The sequence below is a fragment of the Acanthochromis polyacanthus genome, chromosome 13, assembly GCF_021347895.1.
Source record: "Acanthochromis polyacanthus isolate Apoly-LR-REF ecotype Palm Island chromosome 13, KAUST_Apoly_ChrSc, whole genome shotgun sequence".
In the NCBI taxonomy this organism is placed as follows: Eukaryota; Metazoa; Chordata; class Actinopteri; family Pomacentridae; genus Acanthochromis; species Acanthochromis polyacanthus.
The window spans coordinates 38228671-38249059 of NC_067125.1; the positions used below are offsets into that span (position 1 = coordinate 38228671).

Sequence of the window (20389 nt, forward strand, 5' to 3'; positions counted from 1 at the left end):
CTGTGGAGACCCCTCAAACCATTCTTCATCACTATTATGTTTTAAATATGACACCAACCAAAAAAATGCACAAAATCTTAACATTTTACAAACAAAAACATTTGTTTTTTGAGTACAATGCAATAAACCGTCATCCTTATGAAAGATAACACAGCAATGTCTTATATAATGCACATTAGTTTTATTTCTTAATCATACTGTACATCCAAAATAAACATTTTATGATCACAATTAAAACAAAAAATATTGCATTATAATTTAAACCATGTAATCATTCAGGTGGTAGATGTTCAACACAGTATGATAAGCATGCCAACAAATACATCGTCTTCCTCTCACCTTTTAACATTTTATACAAGCACACTTGATTTTGAATTAAAACACTTTAACTCAAAAACTCTACTCAACATCATGATTTCTGCCTCCAGTCTTCTTTCTTTTATATTCTACTGCACAGCTCCATATCGCTCAAAGAAACAAACTTATAATCATGTCTGTGAAGAATGTGAAACAAGTCAGATCCTCATTCGCTGCAAGGCTCTTGGTTTTAGGCACCGATTCTATTGATCAACTGTTTGCCCACACTTTAATAAACTACGCTTGCACACAACTAAAAATTCTGTTCAAAACCCGAGATCAGGATATGTATTGGATAATCTGAAGGATGTTGATTCAAAGAGTGACAATGACTGTTGTATGTACACTGACGGTTAAACATGATTGAACCCTATATTTTTGCAGTTCAGGGGTTTAATCTCAAGAAATGTGGCCATTGTAAGGACCCTAAAACAAGGTCAAATAAGGAGTATATTCGAGTATAATGAGAAATGTAACCCAATTCAAACCACGTCACTACTTTTTGTACATTACTATTCAGATAAGGTACTGTAGATATGATACAGTTCAACAAATGGACGACTTATTTGAGAAGACATTCAGGAGAAATATGACATTTACTGAAAAGATGCTGTTTTTCACAGAACCTACGCCAGTTAGCAAAGTCACGAGTAGCCGTTGGAAATTTGTGTTAATGTCATAGTTTTCTAAGTATTTTTGATACAGAAAGCCACAGGCTAAATGAAGTTATGTTTTGAGAGTATCTTCCTTGCCTTTTTGTGTCAGGTCCAGTCATTTGGTGCCCATTATCACCGCTGAGCGTCTCAAAGGGGCATTCCACAGATCTTACAAGAAAAGAGTTGCTTGCAATCCTGTGAATCTGCTGTGTTCTGTCTTCTGCAGCTCTGAAGGAAACTTTCTCAAAACGTGAGACAATTTCAAATTTAGTCACACATTGTGTGCAGCAGCGATGGAACCCTCTGATACAGTGCTATTATCTCATCTGCTTTTTAGACATGGAGCTGTCACACTACTGTTTGTTATTATTGTTCATAACCGCTGTGAACAGCTCCCACATTTCCACACTGTATTGCCATAACAATGTCTGTCAATGCCGCGCTCAGCAGTTGAGCAATTTTACTAATTAATGGCCTAAAATGCGGTTTAAATTAGTGTAATTATTGTCTAATAAGTGAAACACAGTTTAAAATCCTTTCATCCAACAACCTTAATTAGCAAGGTCTCAGATCTTAACAAGATAATTGGGGCTTCATTAAAGGCAGGTGCTCAAGGCTCTCAAGGCTCTTATCTTCGTATTTTAAAAATACAGACAACTGTAAAACAAATACACAGTATGCTTTTGTGCTACAGGTATCTTATTACAGTGAACAAGATTTTAAAAGTCCCCAAATAAATGTAATTATTTTCAATAAAATAAAAGTCACACACAATTAAATTCAGTTTTTCCTAGGCCTTATTTTTAATTCCTAATTTTATTTACAATGAGCATGCTGGTTGAGATTGAACCAAGAGTGCAAACATATAGGGTATTAAAGGACTTTAAAGGCAGTGTGTGATGTGATCTTTATGAAGGTGAAATCCAGGGTAAATTATAAACAACTCCATCCATAGTCAGACTTGTGAGTTCCAAAAAATACTTACCTTGCAGTATAAAATGTGGTTAGGGCCAGATGGTCAGCCAGGAGTTCATACAGTACATTCACGTGCTGCTCAACTGACATTTCAGGCCACAGTTCTGCCTGTAATAACTATTTATTAAGGAAACAGAGGCTGCATCACCCTACTCATGTTTACAATAGGGCATCATGGGAGTATAACAGCTACTGTATGGGTTTTGAAGTCGTCACCTGCGGGTGGGCTACAGTTTGCCTCAACTGTTGTCAGAGAGATGTTCCAATAAGCATGAAGGCTGCACGAAAAGGCGAATCCAATGTTATTGAGACCGCCGGAGTCAGAACAAATCCACAGAGGTAAGCACACCATGGATCAGCCATGAAGCAGAGGAGCGTGTGGGCCAGGAAAGAAAACAACGAAGCAAGAAGAGTCATTGTTTGTCACAGTGAGAGATCAGGGCTAGCCACTAGGCCCCAGCTGCAGCCTCTCCTGCTTATGCTTATCCAGCCACTGTAAGATCTGTTGTTTGAGTTCCTCGTTGGGCCTAATCTGGTCCATGGTTAGAGGACTGCGGTTGAAAGGGTCCGTCTGGTCACTGCAAGGAGGACGTAGTTGGTTACTTACTTCAATCCTACACACTTCACATGTACACACACATTATTGCTTAAGTTTAGACAGAGATTACATAATATGTTTCCTGAATGGAAGTATAGTTAATGACAACTATTGTGACTTTGTAAGAAGTAACTAACCTGAGGAGATGCCTTGCTATAGTTGAGCGGTCTACAGTCACATTGGAAGAAGGTAGAAGGACAGGATCCAGCATCAGAGTGGACATGATGGGATCCAAGAATTCATCTGGAGCATCTGCATATGTTTCCTCTTCCTGCTGCTGTCTGTCTGCATGAGACTAAATAGAAACACAATGACAACCTTTTTTTTTTTTGAGTATCTCCTTCAGTTTTCATCGGTGAATGAATTCAATAAAAAAATATTTCTACACATTAAAAAGGTGTTCTAGTGTTCATTCTGGCAAACTCCAGGTCAAATGATACCTTTATTTTATCAGCAAGGAGTCCAAAAGCCACAATCATGTCCCCAGGCTTGTTGATCTTCTTTAGTACTCTAAGTGTCTGGGAGAAGAGAGTAGGAGAATACGATCTCCCATCCTTTGGGACTGTAGCACAGAAATTCTCCTCATTGCTGCCAAAGACAAAAACAAATATTTTTTAAAAACTGTACTCAGCAATGTGCTACTGTATTTCTTCTCCAGAGTATAAAGTAATAATTAGAGGAGACTAAACAATTACAAAGATGAAAATATAAACAAAAACTGAAAAATGTTTCTTTCAAAGATGATTTGCTAATATTTACAATTCTATATATCTATTCAATTTGTAATAGGAGAATCTTCCCAACATACCCCAGGTTTAGGTAGATAGTGCAGATGTCAGAAACAAGCTGCTGGGGCTTGAAGTCGAACTCGCTGAAGTCCTTGACTTTAAGAGCTCCCATCTTAGGACCCACCAGGTGCTGCAGGAAGTAATTGAGCATAGAGATGATCCTCTCAGCCAGGAAAGGCTGCACAAAGATGCCCTTGATTTCTGAGAGAGAAATGGTGAAATAAAATGGATGTAAACAACGCTGAAAAGAATTCATCAATGTACTGTAGAGGCTAACACGTAGCTATCTATTGTGCCTGACCTGAGGTGAGGAAGGCCAGCGTGCCGATGGTCTCATTGGACATGATGTTGTGGAAGCGTCCCAGCTGTCCAAACATCTGCAGGCTCGATTCTTTCTCTCTTCGAGCATCAGGGGCCAGGCCTTCCCACTCCCCTCGATCCCGCTCCAGCTGTAGAACCTTGATTTTACTCAGGTACTACAAGAAAAAAAGACATTGTGTGAGTTTTGTTTTATTTGTGAGATGCCTCAGTCACTGTATTCAAAAAACAATGAATTGGGTATTATTATTATTCAAACACAGATATATTTTTGGCAAACAAATTTATGTAAAATTACTCAAATTTATGCAAGGCTCCCTTCTGTCTTTGCAGTATTTCGGGATTTCCAGTAAACTAAAAGTAGATGTTGTCATGAACTAAATGGTTAGGAAACATCACAACAAGCTGAGATAACTTACAAACAGAAGAGAAAGTCTTTGAGCTTAAAGGGGAACTTTGGTTTTTTTCAACCTGGGGTCTGTTTTCATGTCATTTCATACATGTGAGTGATGGAGAAATGAATTTTCGACATAGCTCCAGTATTTAGCCAGGCAGGCAGCTTAGCAGCTCAGCTAGCGAAAAGTATGGGGCAACTGGCCCCCACCCCGGTGTCAAAGTCCGCCCTAACGTGCTTTTTCCCCACACTGACCGGCTCAAATAGTCTTAATGAGTGTCCCACAACATACTAGAGATGAGAAGTGAACGAAAACCTCCACATTACCTGGCGATCGCTCTTTGTTGTGGTCTGTATCCAAATCTCAGGACGCTAGAAAGCAAATCTCGTTTCGAAATCGCACGATAGCTCGCGAAATCGCGCGAGAGCTCGTGCCAAAATATCGGTTTTGGTGCGCGCTATCGCGCAATTTCGGAACGAGATTTGCTTTCTAGCGTCCTGAGATTTGGATACAGACCACAACAAAGAGTGATCGCCAGGTAATGTGGAGGTTTTCGTTCAATTCTTATCTCTAGTATGTTGTGGGACACTCATTGAGACTATCCGAGCCGGTCAGTGTGGGGAAAAAAGCACGTTAGGGCAGACTTTGACGCGGGGGGAAAATTGCCCCATACTTTTCGCTAGCTGAGCTGCTAGCTGAGCTGCTAAGCTGCCTGCCTGGCTAAATACTGGAGCTATGTTGAAAATTAATTTCTCTATCACTCACATGTATGAAATGACATATGAAAACAGACCCCAGGTTGAAAAAAACCGAAGTTCCCCTTCAAGTCACACATTGTAATGTGACAGAAAATGCTGTAAACAAGACTTGATGAATATATTTTGTATTTATTAAAGGTTGTAACTGAAAATGCACAATAGTCTCACCTGAATAGCCTCATCCAGAAGGAAAATGGCATCGTTCATCAGTAAGTTGAGGAACCTGAGGAACAGAGGGGGGTTCATGGCCTCCAGGTTCTCAGATGCATAGTTTGCTAAATGCTGAAGCAAAAAAAACAACAAAATCATTCTGGTGAGTAGAGTATATAACCTTGAGGACGTGAACCATGTTTTTGTATTTGCCCTCCCTATTCATTGTTTCAGTACCTTTAACTTTTTTTGGCTACAAGTGGTTGACGTGCATACTAGCATGTGCAAAGTGAAAAAAAATTGTAGTCCATCACAGAGCTAGGAGGATAAGCCTCTCAGCTTCATCTCCTTTCCTCAAACTTTTCATTTCTTTTATTACTTCATTCATATCGAGAAAACACTGACAAATGTCGATGTCTGCAGTTCAGTGGTACAGCTTGTGGTCTGGACACACATTTTTGGACTTCAGTAGGGAATGAATTTGGAGGGACAACAAGCAACATGACTGGCAACCACACAGATCACATCAAACTCACACAGAGGGAAAATCGAACCTGAGAGCTGTTATAAAGCTAAAAAGTGCAACCATCATACCACCCTCTGCTCCAAAGAGACGGTGTATTTGGATGAATTCTGCCAAAAATGTTCATTTCTTAGCACCTTGATGCTCTCTCTGTAGTTTTCTTTGTCCCACATGTACTTAAGAATTGGATACATGGGTCTCCTGTAGTTGAATTTCTGCTCAAACTGGTGAGGATCCCCTGGGGAAAAACAGAGGAAATCTAAATAAAATCAGACATGCTCCAGCGCTTCTTTCTATTTGCTTCTTTCTTTATCTTGTTGTGCAGAATGCACACAGCACGCACAATCTTCACAGTTCACCTGATTGCCAAAGCATGCCAAATGATCCCAAGAGTCACCATTTCTTTTGTTATTGTGAATGTTACAATCATAGACGGTCTTTAACCAGCCAAAAACTATAAATATGCCTTTATTCAAACTCGGCAGTGCTGTTAAACGGCAAATGTTCCCTCTATAACCACCACTAGCAAATCAAAACGTGCGAGTAATACTGTTTCACCTGTGAATTCAATATCGACAAACACTGTGATGAGGGCCTCGGCCAGCTGAGGTGCATGTCTGTAGGTGCAGAAGACTCTCTCTCTCTGGAACACGATTGGCTGAGCAGCACCGGGAGCCACTGGCTCCATGTGGGGCATCACTGCCTCCAAGACCTCTGCAAGCTTTGCTCTTAAATGAGGGTTTTTCATCCTGTTGGTCATGCAGGGCAGGACAGGACATTTTCAAAAGTTAGATTGATTATTCCTTTGATATGTGCACATATCAGACCATGACAGGTAAAGTCATGTACCTCTCTACGTTACCCATGAAGACAGTAATGAAGTTAAGAATCTGCTCCAGACTTTCAGCAGAAGTCTCCAAGACATCGTCTGCAAACCGACGCAGGAAGATGAAAAAATCTCCCAAGTTTTCTGCAAAAAACTCTGACAAACAAAAGGCAGACTTGAGTCATAACTATCATGTTTAGGAATGTTCAGTATTAATGAATGAATGTACTCTGAGTAACTAACCAATGCCACATTGCACACATCTGCAGTAAGTTCAAAACCTTTTGTAGAATGAGTAGTACATAACAGATGGTTAGGTTCAAACGTGTTTAAACTCATTATTTTCTTTTGTTCTGAGACTGAAAGCCACAGTGTTTCATAAACTCACACCTTTTCAAAAGGAGAAGACTGACTGTCAGTAAAATCATTAGCTTCATGCTGGCAATGTGTGGAAATAATATGTGCAAAAAGAACCAGATTAAAATGAAGTTTCAGTCAGTTGTTGTGAACATAATGTTCACATCTTTAATTTAAGGAGGTAAAAGAGACAAACTATTAATAAACCTGACCCAATTCAGCCCAGAGAAAATGACAGAAATTACAGTTCTGCCTTCCCTGAACCTTTTGGGTCAGTATGACAATCAAAGATAAAGTTTTTTTTGCTCCACTGTATTTTTAGTGTAGTGGAAGATCTGACCTACCTGGCACATAGCAGAGCATACTATTCTGCAGGGATGGCAGTGGAAAACTGAGTGCTACATGCTCAGTCCCCTGGTTTCCCATCCCAAGCTGAACCAGCAGAGCAGCAGTGGCAGCTTGGAGGTTAAGGCAGCATTGCAGCATGGCGGGCTGCGTAGTGGCAGCTTTGGTTGACAGATAAACAATCATCAGACGCTCAAACTGTTCCAGGAGCTGCTCTGACATTGGGTTGCCTGTTCGCTGAGCCTCCTGCCACGTCACCTGGAGCCGGTGGAGAGACTGGTTCATCTTCACCATCTGCTCATGGAGTCTACACACACACAGGTGTGGACACAAACAGAACAAGATAAAATGTGTAAATGCTGATATGTGGGGAAAGCATGAGAACATACAGTGTGCAATGACGCTAAGAGATCTGCTGCATTGTGAAGGGTTCAGCTGAGCAAAGTCTTAACACTCTGAACCTAAAGCAGTTTCAGGCATTTTTTGTTCCTGGGTGTTTTACTCACTGTGAGCTCATTTTTCACTGCAATACAAACTCCTGTACGTCTATGGAAACAGCACAACCATGGCTAGAAGTAGAGATAGCTCAAAATGTCTCTCAGTGCAGTATAATAAAGTTATTGTGCCACAGATCATAAAAAAAGAAAGAATGAAAGTTGAATTTCTTCAATTATCGGTTTTACAAAAATGGAAAAATCCAGGAATCAACAAGCTGCCCACAGGTGTTACCAGAACTGTAAAAAATGGTGGCTCAACATGTTAGGCTGTACTTGCATTTTAATTTGTCTCCCTAATTGTCTCTTGTCCTCTCTGTGTGAACATAGCCTGCAGTTCAGACCAGATCTGCTGTGAAGTTCCTGATTTTTTTCCACATGACTGCCATGTGTAGCTGAGTCACTAATGGCTTCTGCAAACTGTTAATTCTTCTCAAACTGTTAGATAAGAAAAAATAAGTGATTTTGAGGTATTATCACAATTTCAAGGTTAGTTTTGGTTATTTTTCAGACAAAACTGAAAGTCACACACGATGAGTTCAGGAACTGTTAGAAAGCTGAAATCCAGTGTTATTTTCTGTTTTTACACTTTCTTGCTCTGATAAATGGTGTCATTTAAAAAACAAACGTGCTTTTCAAACTTTCTGGCAGAGATTGAGAGGGTTACTACTCTCACTAACTCCTGCACAGAGGATTTTGTTATTTGACTGTGTGTACCTGTGGAAGCCAAGATGCATGGTGAGCTGAGTGAGGATGAGGTTTTCAGTCAGCAGGCTGTAGGACGGCGCTGACTCCACCGACTGCTGGGGAGGCAGAGGGATCAGGCAGGTTTCCTTGTCAAGACCTGGTATAAAAACAGAAATAATTATCTGATCAATAATTTTAATTTACACTTTTGTTAAGTTCTACTGATAGTTAAAAACAGCTTTAGAACCTATTATAAATCCAGTTGCTAAGGTAAAAATAAATATGAGAGCAGCTGCATTAATACAGACAAATAAAAGCTTTTGATAAAAATCTTTAAAGAGTCACTGACACTCTCATTGCCTATCTCACATACACTGACCTCTTGCATGTACATTGCGATTGCGTCTCTCTTCTTCGCTCAGCTCTTTGAGTGCACAGTAAGTAGGGTTGAAGGTGAGCAGTTTAGGTGAACGGGGCCTGCAGAAGGGCTGGCACAGCTTCAGGAGAGCTGCACCAAGGTTTAAGAAGAAAGCATCTGAGGCATACATTTGGAAGAAGATCTCTGGCATCTGATTGGCCCAGATCTTGGCTCGGCCAGCATTAGCCTGCAGACAGTTTCCCAACCATGAGAGCAGCAAGTGGCGAGTCTCCCCCGATCGCTGGAGCAAGTTTTTCAAGATTTGGTGAAGCTTCTCATGAAACTGATTCATAAACTGTAATGCAAAAGGAAAAAAAATTGCATTTTTATCCCTGGTTGCTATTGCTAAAGAAAATGCAAAGAAATTAGAAACAGCAAATGAAGGATAATCTGCTAACCTGGTGGATGTTGGCTTCCTGGACCTTTGTCTCCTGGGCACTGGAGCGGGAAGGGTTCAGGAAGTAGCCATGTCCCTCGACCACACCTGGGGTTTTCAGCAAGCAGGAGATGTTCAACACCATCCCCAGTAAGGTCTTCTGGTACTGCAAACCATTAGTTGGGTCTTTGGGCTGAATGTGTTCTACCAAGACCTGGTCAGAGCAAAAACAAACGGAAAACATGATTACTGTCTACTACTGTGTATTATTTCATTTCATGTACGCGCAGATATTATCAGCTGTTGGAAGAAGGTGCATTACATCAGCATTTGCTATAATCTGGTTTGTGTTTGTCTTCTTACTTTAGCGATATCTTTATTGTGACTGAAATAGAGGAGAACATCTAAATAGGAGTAGAGGAGAGGCTGGCACAGATCCAAGTCTTTGATGCGTCCGTGGAAGATATCGAACACTGGTACGATCACCTCCTCGAAGGTGCGCACCTCTTGGTCAGAGAGCAGGCCAGCAATGACCTCCTCCACAAATTCAACCACCTCCTCTGGCTCTGAAACACAGAAAGCTTGTGAGTGATGAAAACTAGAGAGGACACTTTATTGAGAACAAGCAAAGATGAAAGTAAAAGTGAGGGCAAAAGAACACAAGAGCGCACAAGCAAGGAAGCAGTAAGGCCTAAACAGGCACAATCAAGGACCTACGTGCTCCATTGAAAGCTTCCAGCAGCAGGTCCAGAAGCTGTTCGTAGATATTCTGGCTGATGTAGATCTCTGGGGTGAGCAGGACTGTTCGCGTATTAGAAACTGTCAGGTTCTTACAGCGAACAGCAAATGAAAGCAATTTCTCGGGTACCTTTGTCACCTGGTGCACAGACAAGAAAAAAAGTCACTGAATTATGGAAGAGCACGGGTTATTTTAATGTTCCAATTACTGAGAACAGTCTATTAACAGTTGGCAATCTCTGAAAATAGTAGCGCTAAAGAGCTACAATTAAAATCTAGCAGAAAAAAAGCACACCTCTTCCTTTGCCCTCTGGTAACAAGCAAAAAGGTAAGGGATGGCACATTTCTCTCCAGCATCTCGGTCAGCAGACAGGTTGACAGCGCTGCATGACGTCATGTAGATGAGCTGGTTTCCTGGCTCTAGCAGCAGCAGACGATTAAACAAAGCCTGGAGAACAAAGGAAATATCACACACATATCAGCAGAAGCCAGAAAGTTTCTTAAGCCTTGAAAGTAATTACATAATCATATGTCATTCAATTCCCTAAATGTGTGCCTCTCATCCCCACATATTATTTTTGGCTTCCAAATGTGCCACAGCTGTGTACCTGATGGATTATAAAGCTAAAACGACAACCTTAGTGTTTCGTAAAGGTTGATTTCTTCACCAATTGTATCAAACTTTTAGTGTTTATAGAAAGGAGAGAAGCAAGACGGACGGGAAACAATGATGAAATTGCTGTTGACATTTGACCTGCTCTATGTTGTCCATGTCCAGCCAGTCCTGTCCATCCAGATCTGCAGCCATCTCCTCCAGGTAAACACAGCGAGGAGGAATCCCATTACCTCCTCTCAGACTGGGGTCACCTACGGGTGAAAGTCCATTAAATAAAGTCAGCTCAAATAATTTTACACATAGCAAGCCGTGAAGGTTAAACCAAACCAAGCATGAACACTGGATTAACTGTAGTCGAAACATGAATCAACACCCAAACATTGGCATAAATAAGGCAGGAAAGGATCAAATATATGACATGTATTTACTAAAGACTAAGATGGAAAATAAATTCATTAAGGGGCTCTGTATGAAAACAAAGGGGCTTTTAGTCAACATTTCCTGAATGTCATGACTCATCTTTCAGCAATCTCAGCAGTAGACAGATGCAGTCAACTCAAAGAGCGGCTTCACAGTGGGGGAAGGTCTTTATATTGTCTTAAAGGGTGGTGAGTCATTTGTTACTCACTGGAAAGTTCTTATTTGACTTTCAAGACATCAAGTGACATCCAACAATGCGCCTTAAAACAGCAGATTCAGAGGAGTCTCATCACCAAGTGCACCTGCATGTTGCATGTCCATTTAAGATCACAGCAAAACCCCAGGGGAAAATATGGTTTCTAAACGGTTTGACACTGACTGTCTGATTTGACAGTACAAAAGTCTCTTGCGTGTGGGCTTTTAGATGGGACTCAGATTGGTCAGCTGTGGTATGAAAGCGTGAGCACAGTTTACAATTAGTGGAGTTACTGCAGGTTTATTGTAAAACCTACATCTACAATAAGTAAAGAAAATAGATATTACAGAAGAGTAATCAGTCAGTTTGTGACAATGAACCCAAACTAGATCTTCAGTTCTACCTGTTGGACTCTTTGTTTTATATTCAGAACAATAAGAAGTCCAGCTGCAGATGGTTTGACCCCGCAGAGGTCCAGTCTTACTTTCATGGAGTCAGTTTGAGACATGAAAAGGGCAGAAGCAACAAAGTCAGCCTAAATCTACAGAACAACTGTGACAAGTTTTCAAAATCTTACAAACAACCTACCCTACCAGCTAAACTGAAACTTGGTACTGTTTTAAGGTCACAGGGTGGTAACATGAGATACTGTTAGAAAGGAATATTAATCTGTCCTTTTTCTACACTGTGGATAAGTTTATATACCTAAAACTATACACGAGTAAGGCTGAGCTTAGCAGAACTCTGGTGGATCAAAGTAAATCATATGACAGACTGTTCTCCATAATATGAGCCAATACCCAAGGTTTGTCTAAGACAGAGGCTACAGTCTGATTATTATTCTGCTTTACTTACTGTTGTCCAGAGTGATTAGAAATATTCGCTGGATCATGTGATTGACATTGAGCTGTTCACACAGCTCTTGCCGGGAGCGGAAGGAGCGGCTAATTTCTGCCACGGAGTCGTCATTGTCATCAACGCTGTCTGACACAGAGTTCTCCGACTCTGACTGGCTCTCTCCTGAGTCCTCCACTGCGATAACAGACACAGAGGTTAAGTTTGAGGACATGTGGATACATTCAGGCTAAAGGTCAGCATGAAAATGAAATCATTAAAAAGGTGATGTTTCTTTAACACACTCTTGGTTGAGCACCTCTTGGTCAAATTACATAGGTTGTTGCTTTTTAAGTGAACTAAACACAACTAAAACAGCAAATTGAGATTTAAACCTTCAAAGCTTTTTGTTTCATGAACTTAAAAAAATAAGACTAATTAAATAGTAATTGCGGCATGTGCAGAAGTTTGAGTACCCCCCTTCCTGTGAAGTTTTAGACCTTCATTAACTCATTAGACCTTAGGCTGGTTGGAGTCTGTACGATAGATTATAGACTGTCATTAGGAACTATCAGCAGATGATTGTGCAAAAAATAGCATGACTCTTAGCAACCATTGGCTCTGTTAAGAAACTCACTGAGAAGCCAAATGATGTCTACAAAGCAGAGGAAGGTTATAAAAAGATGCCAATCTGCTTTAAGCTTGACACTTGAAAAGTCAGTAAGAAATGGCAGTTAAGGGGGACTGAAAAAGCCAAGAAAATATCTGGAAGACCAGGAACACATTTAGATACAAGTACACAACAATCTGGACAAAAAGACCAAACAATACTCCTGTGTGACTGTAAAGGACCAGTAGGAAGGTTTTCATGCCACAGATGGACCTTCCATTGTGCAGCACTGATGCACAAACGGGTTACACGTGAAAGAGTCATCAGACTGAAACCTCACCTGCAATCTCTTTGCAAAACTTAATGTCTCCAGTGCACAAAACAACTTCTGCATAAGCCAGTAGTCATTTTGAACACAAGTGTTGTGTGTTAAGCATGGGGGTGGGAATGTTCTGCCTTGCGGTTTCATGACACAGCAAACACTGCACGGATCAAGGGAAGAATGGTTTTCACTTCATATCAGCAAATTCTGAACAAAAATGTTATGCAACCAGTTAAGAGAATGACACTGAGATGAGGCTGGCTTCAACAGCAGGATAATGATCCAAAATATGCTTGAAGTCCACCATAATTTGCTTCAAGAGATAGAAGCTGAGGCTTTTGACAGACACTTACAGTCCCACAGTTTTGAACATCACTGAAATTCAGTGGAAAGATCTTATACATGTGTGCACGACCGCCTAAAAATATCTCAGGTTGTGATGTGATCTGCAAGGATGAGTGACTGAAAATCCCTAAATCAAGAAGAGAAAGACACTTGGCTGGCTACAAAAACATTTGCAAGCTGTGAGGGGGTTCAGTAGTAAGTACTGACTCTTGCACATGTCACAGTTACTGTGTAAGCTCTGTTCATTAAATAAAAAGCAACACTATATAAACATTTCATGTCTGTTTACTGCAGGTGCTGTATTTATTTCTTTTCACTTGAAAAATCAACAAAATATGTAATTTTCTCAGCAGTGCCCAAATCTCTGCACACAACTGTTAAACAGTATGTATTTATGTGTATCAATTATGCAATGAAGTGGATTTTTACTCCGAGATCCACATAAGCAGTGACTGTTTCTAATTAGAGGATTGCAGGGATTCTGACAGCTCTACTCACGTGGTGGTTGAGCAGACTGCTTTTGTGGTTTTTGGCCTGATGCAAACTGTTTGGCATCAGCCAGTGAGCTGAAGAGGGCAGCAAAGGGGTTGCAGGAGATGTTCTGGTTGTTGTTGCCCTGGTCAGTCATTTCACTGGGGCTCAACACTCAATCCATTAAAGATCCCAGTCTTAAAGAGCAATGCAGACACACAGAAAGGGCAGAGGAAAAGGACTTAGAATTCAGTTAAGAATAGGTGAGCAAACACAGTATATTTACACAGTGAAATCATCATGTCCATCATGTGTCGTTTTTATCATCATTACATCACTCCTACAGTAAAATGAAGACTAGCAAAACTTCCCCACCTCCTCATTACCAGCAAGGAAGTATTTTATCACAACTGCATTTAAAATAACCGGAAGTAACACCCATTGATCACACAATTGTGTTTGATATTTTTGTAGCAAATCAAGTTCCTACTCTAGATCAAAATGGGCCAAAACATATTGCATTTTCTTAGTTCTTCTGTCTGTGACTCATTCTATATCAACATTATAAAGGGTCATTTGGGCATCTTCCTGTCCTTCTAAGAGGTTTACACAGAAGCAAGCATCCTTCTTGTCACTTTATGACCTCCCTCTGGATTTAACTCCAATCACTATCCAGTTTCTTGTATGACTGTCCCTAAAAATGTGTCCATAAGTTCACAATCTAGTGTATTTATTTCCCACCAGTGTGTAACATTCTTCATCTCTTCTCTGTCTGCATCTCATATTTTCTTTGAGTAAGAAGGACATGCTGTTGTGTTTCTGTCCCTTATATCAAACTTTTCAGCCCCAAACCCTGAAAACAACACTGCAAAAGACTCGTCACCTCCACTATCCTCTGATTTTGTTTGAAGCACACAAATGTTGCACACAGCTATGCACACACACTAACTGACCTATCCAAACACAGGCATCACAACAACACGAAAGAACAAAACAGCCTAAGAACCACAATATTGTAACTTAAAAGCTAGCAGTAGAATACGTGAAGGTAATCTCCATGCATACACTGTAGTACTGAGAAAGCATACAGTATGAACGAGCAGCACTTTTTTTAAGTTTGCTTTTTTTTTAAATAAACAATTTGATAAAAAATATGTTGAAACTACTCCACTTGTAAATATTTTATAATTTTCTTTTACGACTAGATGTCATCCTTTTAGTGTCTTGCGACATCCACTTTGGGAATCTACTGCTGTATATTATCGATCACTGTCAGATGTCCATAATATCGCAAAATATTCAAATATAAATGCTTGACTTTTCTTCTACACAGTGATTTTGCTCCCTCAGAGGTTGACAGTCTAAAAGTCTCAGACTTTTAAATTTGCTTTTCTGACTGCTTCTTTAGGCAGCTTATATATGTCCTTGTTTCCAAATATGAAGACAAAGGTAAGGACACACATGGATGTGTCATCTTAGGTTATTGTCATGTGAGTGAACATGGTTTCTTACAGCAGATCATGGGTTTAACTCATTTTACTGAAGGCTGCTTTTTAGCACAGCCAATTTAACAACAGCAATGTGATGTTATATTTGTGCAACACCTTGTAAACTTAAGAAATTCTCTAAATAAATAAGCATTAGTAGTAGCAGCAGCAGCAGCAGCAGCAGCAGTAGTAGTGGCGGTAATGTGACATACACAAGTATATCACACCATTTGATTGATACAAGAAGAAAACAGGTCACAGATTGACTGCAGTTTGTTGATTAAACGAAATAATTTCGGACAAGATGACAAAGTTTTTAGCATGACATTAAGAAAAGAGGATAAACAGTGAAAATACCACCCTTTGCGTTCATTTTGAACAGTGAAGTAAACATATGTGCACGCTGTCATTACGTGGGCTGCGTGTTAGTTCAGTGTTCACCGCTCCAGCAGATTAATGTTACTACGTGTTGTCACGGTTACCATCAGTTCAGCGCCTAACTCGTCTCACTTCATGCAGCTTACCTTCCAACTAGTCCCCATTGTGCTATTTCAAAGCAGTCACATCACCTGTGTACCATATTAGTGAGGAGAAGCAGGTTTAGCCACATGACGCTACTTAGCTAACTGGCTTAGCTAGTCGCCCTGGACGCCCTGCATCAGGGGTAGTTAGCTGGTTAGCTAGTGTGTGGAGCGGCAAGCTAAGCTGTCATGGGGTCACCACGGCTCTATTACAGCATTGATTTTATCAACTGGGAAACGGATTTTACCCCAGTATCAGTCTATATAATGTAGACAAACGACAAAGAGTGCTGTCGTACCTGTTTGACGGGAAGAAGAGTGATTTTGATATTTTTAAAAAAATTGCTTCTACGAAACCAGCAGCACTTCCTCAGTAAATAGAAATGGTGAACGTCATCAGTGTGCGACGCAGCGTCTGCTTTGCTGAGTAACTTTTCACTCTCCAGGATGGCAACACTTTGAATAAAACAATGAATCTAAAGCAATGTTGTAGTACTGAACCCATGAACAGGAGCCATAAAAATGAAACTAATATCAGTCCAAGTTAAATCAGTACTGGATTTACTGTATGTCACTTAATATTTCGGGGGATTATGTAAAGAGATATGTTAAGTCGATTTAAAAGATGATGTCGTTTTTCGTTTAGTATTATGTATGGTTTGATATTTGTCTAAATAATTAAAATATTAATGGTTAATTATATAATCACATTACGTACAAATTTACCTGTAAATAATGCATACATGGGCTAAGACCCTGAGACGGGTGGTATAAATGGGCTAACGGGGCTAAGCCCTCCCAGGCCAACACAAAAAAGATGAGAAAATTATTTTTTAAATAACTTACAACAGATTGTTTTAAGTTTAGGTGAAAACAAAGGTAGCAACAGCACCAATCAGTCAAAAGAAAAACATAGAATATCTCTAAATGGGTTTATTTTTTACAGCCCCAGCAGATACAGTCCGCTTTCATTCATTTCGTTCTTGTAAGTGATTGACAGGTGTCATGTCCCGCCCCCGTGATTTACTGATCATTTGGGCTAACTTCAGTCAGCCCACTGGCCACTGACTTTTGACCAATAGCAGCGAGTTAACACAGCGATGGCTTTCATTCATTTCGTTCTTGTAAGTGATTGACAGGTGTCATGTCCCGCCCCCGTGACTTACTGTTCATTTGGGCTAACTTCAGTCAGCCCACTGGCCTTGACTTTGACCAATAGCAGCGAGTTGACGCAGTGGTGCTGCTATTTGTGCCAGAGTTGGGAAAAGGTTAAGCTATGGCGGGCATTAGCATGAACAAGGTGGATTATTTGCTTTCATGTCCATTTTCCTCAATGTCTTTGGAGGAAAAGCTGGAAGTTAAGAGACTGGCATCACATCGGCCGTCGATGTGAGCTTCTTTTCAAATAAGGTAGGCCCATGTTGACCTGTTAAAGGACTGTGACACCTTGTTTTTGCTGAGGTCATCTGTTGTACTGAAGGCGTGTTGTGCACTACATGTCACCAAGCAGGCTATCTGTGGGCAGTCGTTGCAGTTGGAACACGTTTTGTAGTGGTGTGTGTGTGTGTGTGTGTGTGTGTGTGTGTGTGTGTGTGTGTGTGTGTGTGTGTGTGTGTGTGTGTGTGTGTGTGTGTGTGTGTGTGTGTGTGAGTGAGTGAGAGAGAGTGTTGATGGAGAGCACTAAAAAAGTATAGTGTACCTGTAATTGATGTAACTGTGTGTATCATAGGGGATGTTGCTTTTGCAGCTGTGTTAACCATTTAATCGGTATTATGCATTTGTTAGCCCACCCAACAGATTTCACCACCAGTCGCCACATAGCGATTAACCTAAGTAAATAAATATTAGGGCGAAGACCTGACAGTACTGGCAATTCTAGAGGTTAACCTGACAAATTTAGAACTAAAACTATGACCCTACAAAGATGTACACAAAAACCTAACATTTCCAAGGATTTTTTTGGATTCCCAATGAGCAAGTTTTGTTTTTATTTCTATTTCTAAGTGTAGTATTCTTCATATATAATTGTATAGTATTCTTATATTGCTGTCTCATTTTATTGTTTTTCTTACAACAGATAATATGAACAATATCTTCATTAATTGCTTTATTTTCTAGATTCGATGAGTTTGTAACCAGAGATTACGTTGGTAGCTTGGGGTCTAAATCCAGTCTAGCCCGTTGTATTTCGATTTTAATCTAATAGTTGCACCATTTTCAAATAATGTCATAATAAACGAATATAAAATGTAAGGCACAGCTCTAGGCAATGTAATGTCATTCCACTTGTTCCACATTAATATCACAGTGAGTGCAGGTCTCTAACTGTGTGCCTTGAAATTAGCAGGCAAGCATTTAGGATTTAGTGGAATTATTTATATAGGACCAAATTATACACAAAGGATAATGAAAGAAGTTTTTAGTCAAAGGAAAAAACAAAAAGTACTAAAAACTATAGTGCATAGTACAGTGGAATACAACATTTAATAAAAATGCAGACTTTATTCTTCCCCTCAGCTGTCGGACTTATGAACCATTAAATAACCTCCATTTACCAGTCACTTTATTCTCTTTGCTTGCACTCATTCTGGTTACACTATTCTGTTCTGGGGAAAATGATGACAACCATTTTTGCTTGCTCTTTTACTATTATTATAAATTATTATAATTCAATTTTAAATGTAAATTTTAAAAATTATTTAATTACATTTAAATTTTACCTGTAATGATTTTAAGAGCCAGCAGGTGTCAGTGTGGAGCGACACAGTGTGGACAGCAGCGTCAGCACAGCTCGGGGGGTGCTGTCCTGGTGACGTCTCATCTGTCCGTCACTGATTGACAGGTACAGGTACCTGACGATGACAGTAAGGCAGGTAAGCAGGTACCAGAGGCTGAGATGCAGGAAATGAACGAGTAGACAGATTTGCAACAACAACGAATTTATTCACAGAACCAGGAAGGATACAGAACTACAACCAGAACCAGAACTAGCTGTACAACCCAGGGTGAACTCAGGGAACCAACCTAGGAGCCTCTAGAGACAGGGAAGACTATTAAAACAAACCCAAAAGCTAAGATTAACCCACTGTTGGTAACACCAAGGCAGGAGAACAAAATAATAAGGGAAATCTAACTAACAAAAACTAAGCAACCAGAACTCTGCACTAAAACCCAAAAGCTCAAACCAAACTGCTCTTGACTATAGGGAGCTAACACAGCCACTATGCTGAGCTAGGGAGATTAGTATAACCTGTGTCTGATGACAGCAGGGCTGGGGGACCTTGCTGCCTCTAGGGGGGGCTGACAACAGATGATTTTCCTTGACCCAGCCAGAATCCACAGAGGACCAGGAGCAGACCAAGGAGCCGGAGGAGTCAGGTAACCAAAAGCAACGTCCGGCATCAAACAACGACTGACGACGGTTCTTATAGGACACCAGGGCCTGATTAGCTGGCCTCCACCTGCACATGATCTGCTGATGACAGATGACACACACCTGGACTCCTCATCAGCACAGCACACACAGGCCTGCCACAGCTCACAGCCTAAGCTGTGGCTGTTACAAAACATGTGACTTTGCATGTTTTAACACCTTATTTTGCAAAAAAATTAACACATTCTTGCCATCTGCAGATTGCACTTTAAAGAAAAGATCCTTTATTTGTCATGTTGAGATAAAACAGAATAAAATGTTCCCTCTCCAGACTTTACAGTCGAGCCTGGAAGTTGCCTGATCTCAGACCAGCTCTGTGTCCCAACAGGGCCATACATTCATCATGCCTGTTTGCCTGTAGTGGGAAAACAAAATACATGTAAATATAAGTAAACAGAGTGCGAGATCTCCCTGGTCGATAGAGTGCTTTGAATTTCATTATGCAACAAGCTGTCCGGACCTTATAAACTAGGCCTGTGAAAAAGAAGTGATCGCTGGATGTGATAAAGATGAAATGTCATAGTTTACACCACCATGAATCTGATTGTAACGTCCACACTATTAGAAAGGCTGAGAAGAGCATTTATGACTATTTGCTTGGTGTGAAAAAATTTACTGCTAATTCAAGATGGCCGACTTCCTGTTGGGTTTAGGGCGTGGCTGTGATTGACTTTTTGGTGTGTCCTGATGTGCTGCATATGTCCCCAAATATTGTGGCTGTAGATGAAACGTCATGGCAGTTTTTCAATTTTACAGGGGGCGCTATGGAGCCATTTTGCCACACGTGCGCAACTCCCATAAAATATCAAATTTTTCGCCAGTCCTGATGTGCATGCGAAGCTCGACGTGTTTTGGGGTATGTTTGCGCCGCCAAAGTGGAATTAGAAAAGACGGGAAAAGAGTGAAGAAGAAGAAAACGAAGCCCTAGGATTTCAATAGGATCCTTCGGCACCGTCAGTGCTGGGACCCTAATAACTGTACAGCAGACCTTCAAAAACCTCTCATTAAAGTGTTAGGGTGTGTCAAACATGCATCATCACACTGACAGATGAATAGATACAGAACTTTTAAAAAGTATATTCTTGTAAGTTTTGTACAAAAAAAAGTGAAATAAAAAATTTAGTTCCGATGGTATTCATTAATTCATTACACAATTGGGCTGAAGCCTCTGAAGCCCAGGACTAATGACGCCACAGTTTGTCATAGTATTTGGAGCATTTGAAGTCACATTTATGTTTTTGCTTTTGTATTTTGTTTTGTGTGTGTGTGCTTGTTCCTTTGTTTCGTGTTAAAATGTGTGTGAAAGCATCAGTTTTAAGTCATCTCAGCTTCATCTACGTGGACTTCGACTTGTTTCTCTAAAGGTTGCAGAGTT

At 40.4% G+C, this 20389-nt stretch overlaps 1 protein-coding gene across 1 annotated transcript; it reads right to left on the bottom strand.

Moving 5' to 3' along the window:
- Window positions 1-159: 159 nt before the first annotated feature.
- Window positions 160-16001, bottom strand: ube4a (ubiquitination factor E4A (UFD2 homolog, yeast)). The gene is made up of 20 exons (XM_022200951.2): window positions 15881-16001; window positions 13601-13770; window positions 11847-12023; window positions 10514-10626; window positions 10055-10207; window positions 9739-9898; window positions 9385-9587; window positions 9044-9235; window positions 8607-8940; window positions 8258-8384; window positions 7046-7353; window positions 6368-6500; window positions 6077-6267; window positions 5656-5756; window positions 5014-5127; window positions 3676-3850; window positions 3395-3575; window positions 3027-3174; window positions 2724-2881; window positions 160-2566 (listed from the first exon to the last, which is right to left on the bottom strand). Exons 2-20 carry the CDS (start codon window positions 13728-13730, stop codon window positions 2431-2433), a joined length of 3234 nt encoding a protein of 1077 aa, XP_022056643.1. The 5' UTR covers window positions 13731-13770; window positions 15881-16001; the 3' UTR covers window positions 160-2430.
- Between the last annotated feature and the right edge of the window lie 4388 nt (window positions 16002-20389).

What these genes read in the sequence shown, in the direction of transcription:
- ube4a (XM_022200951.2), bottom strand. Translation starts at nt 13,730, where the DNA reads ATGACTGACCAGGGCAACAACAACCAGAACATCTCCTGCAACCCCTTT. An exon ending in TCTAATCACTCTGGACAACA is followed by an intron (nt 10,627 to 11,846) that starts GTAAGTAAAGCA and finishes TTTCACCCGTAG; the next exon opens with GTGACCCCAGTCTGAGAGGA. An exon ending in ACCAGAGGGCAAAGGAAGAG is followed by an intron (nt 9,899 to 10,054) that starts GTGTGCTTTTTT and finishes TCTGTGCACCAG; the next exon opens with GTGACAAAGGTACCCGAGAA.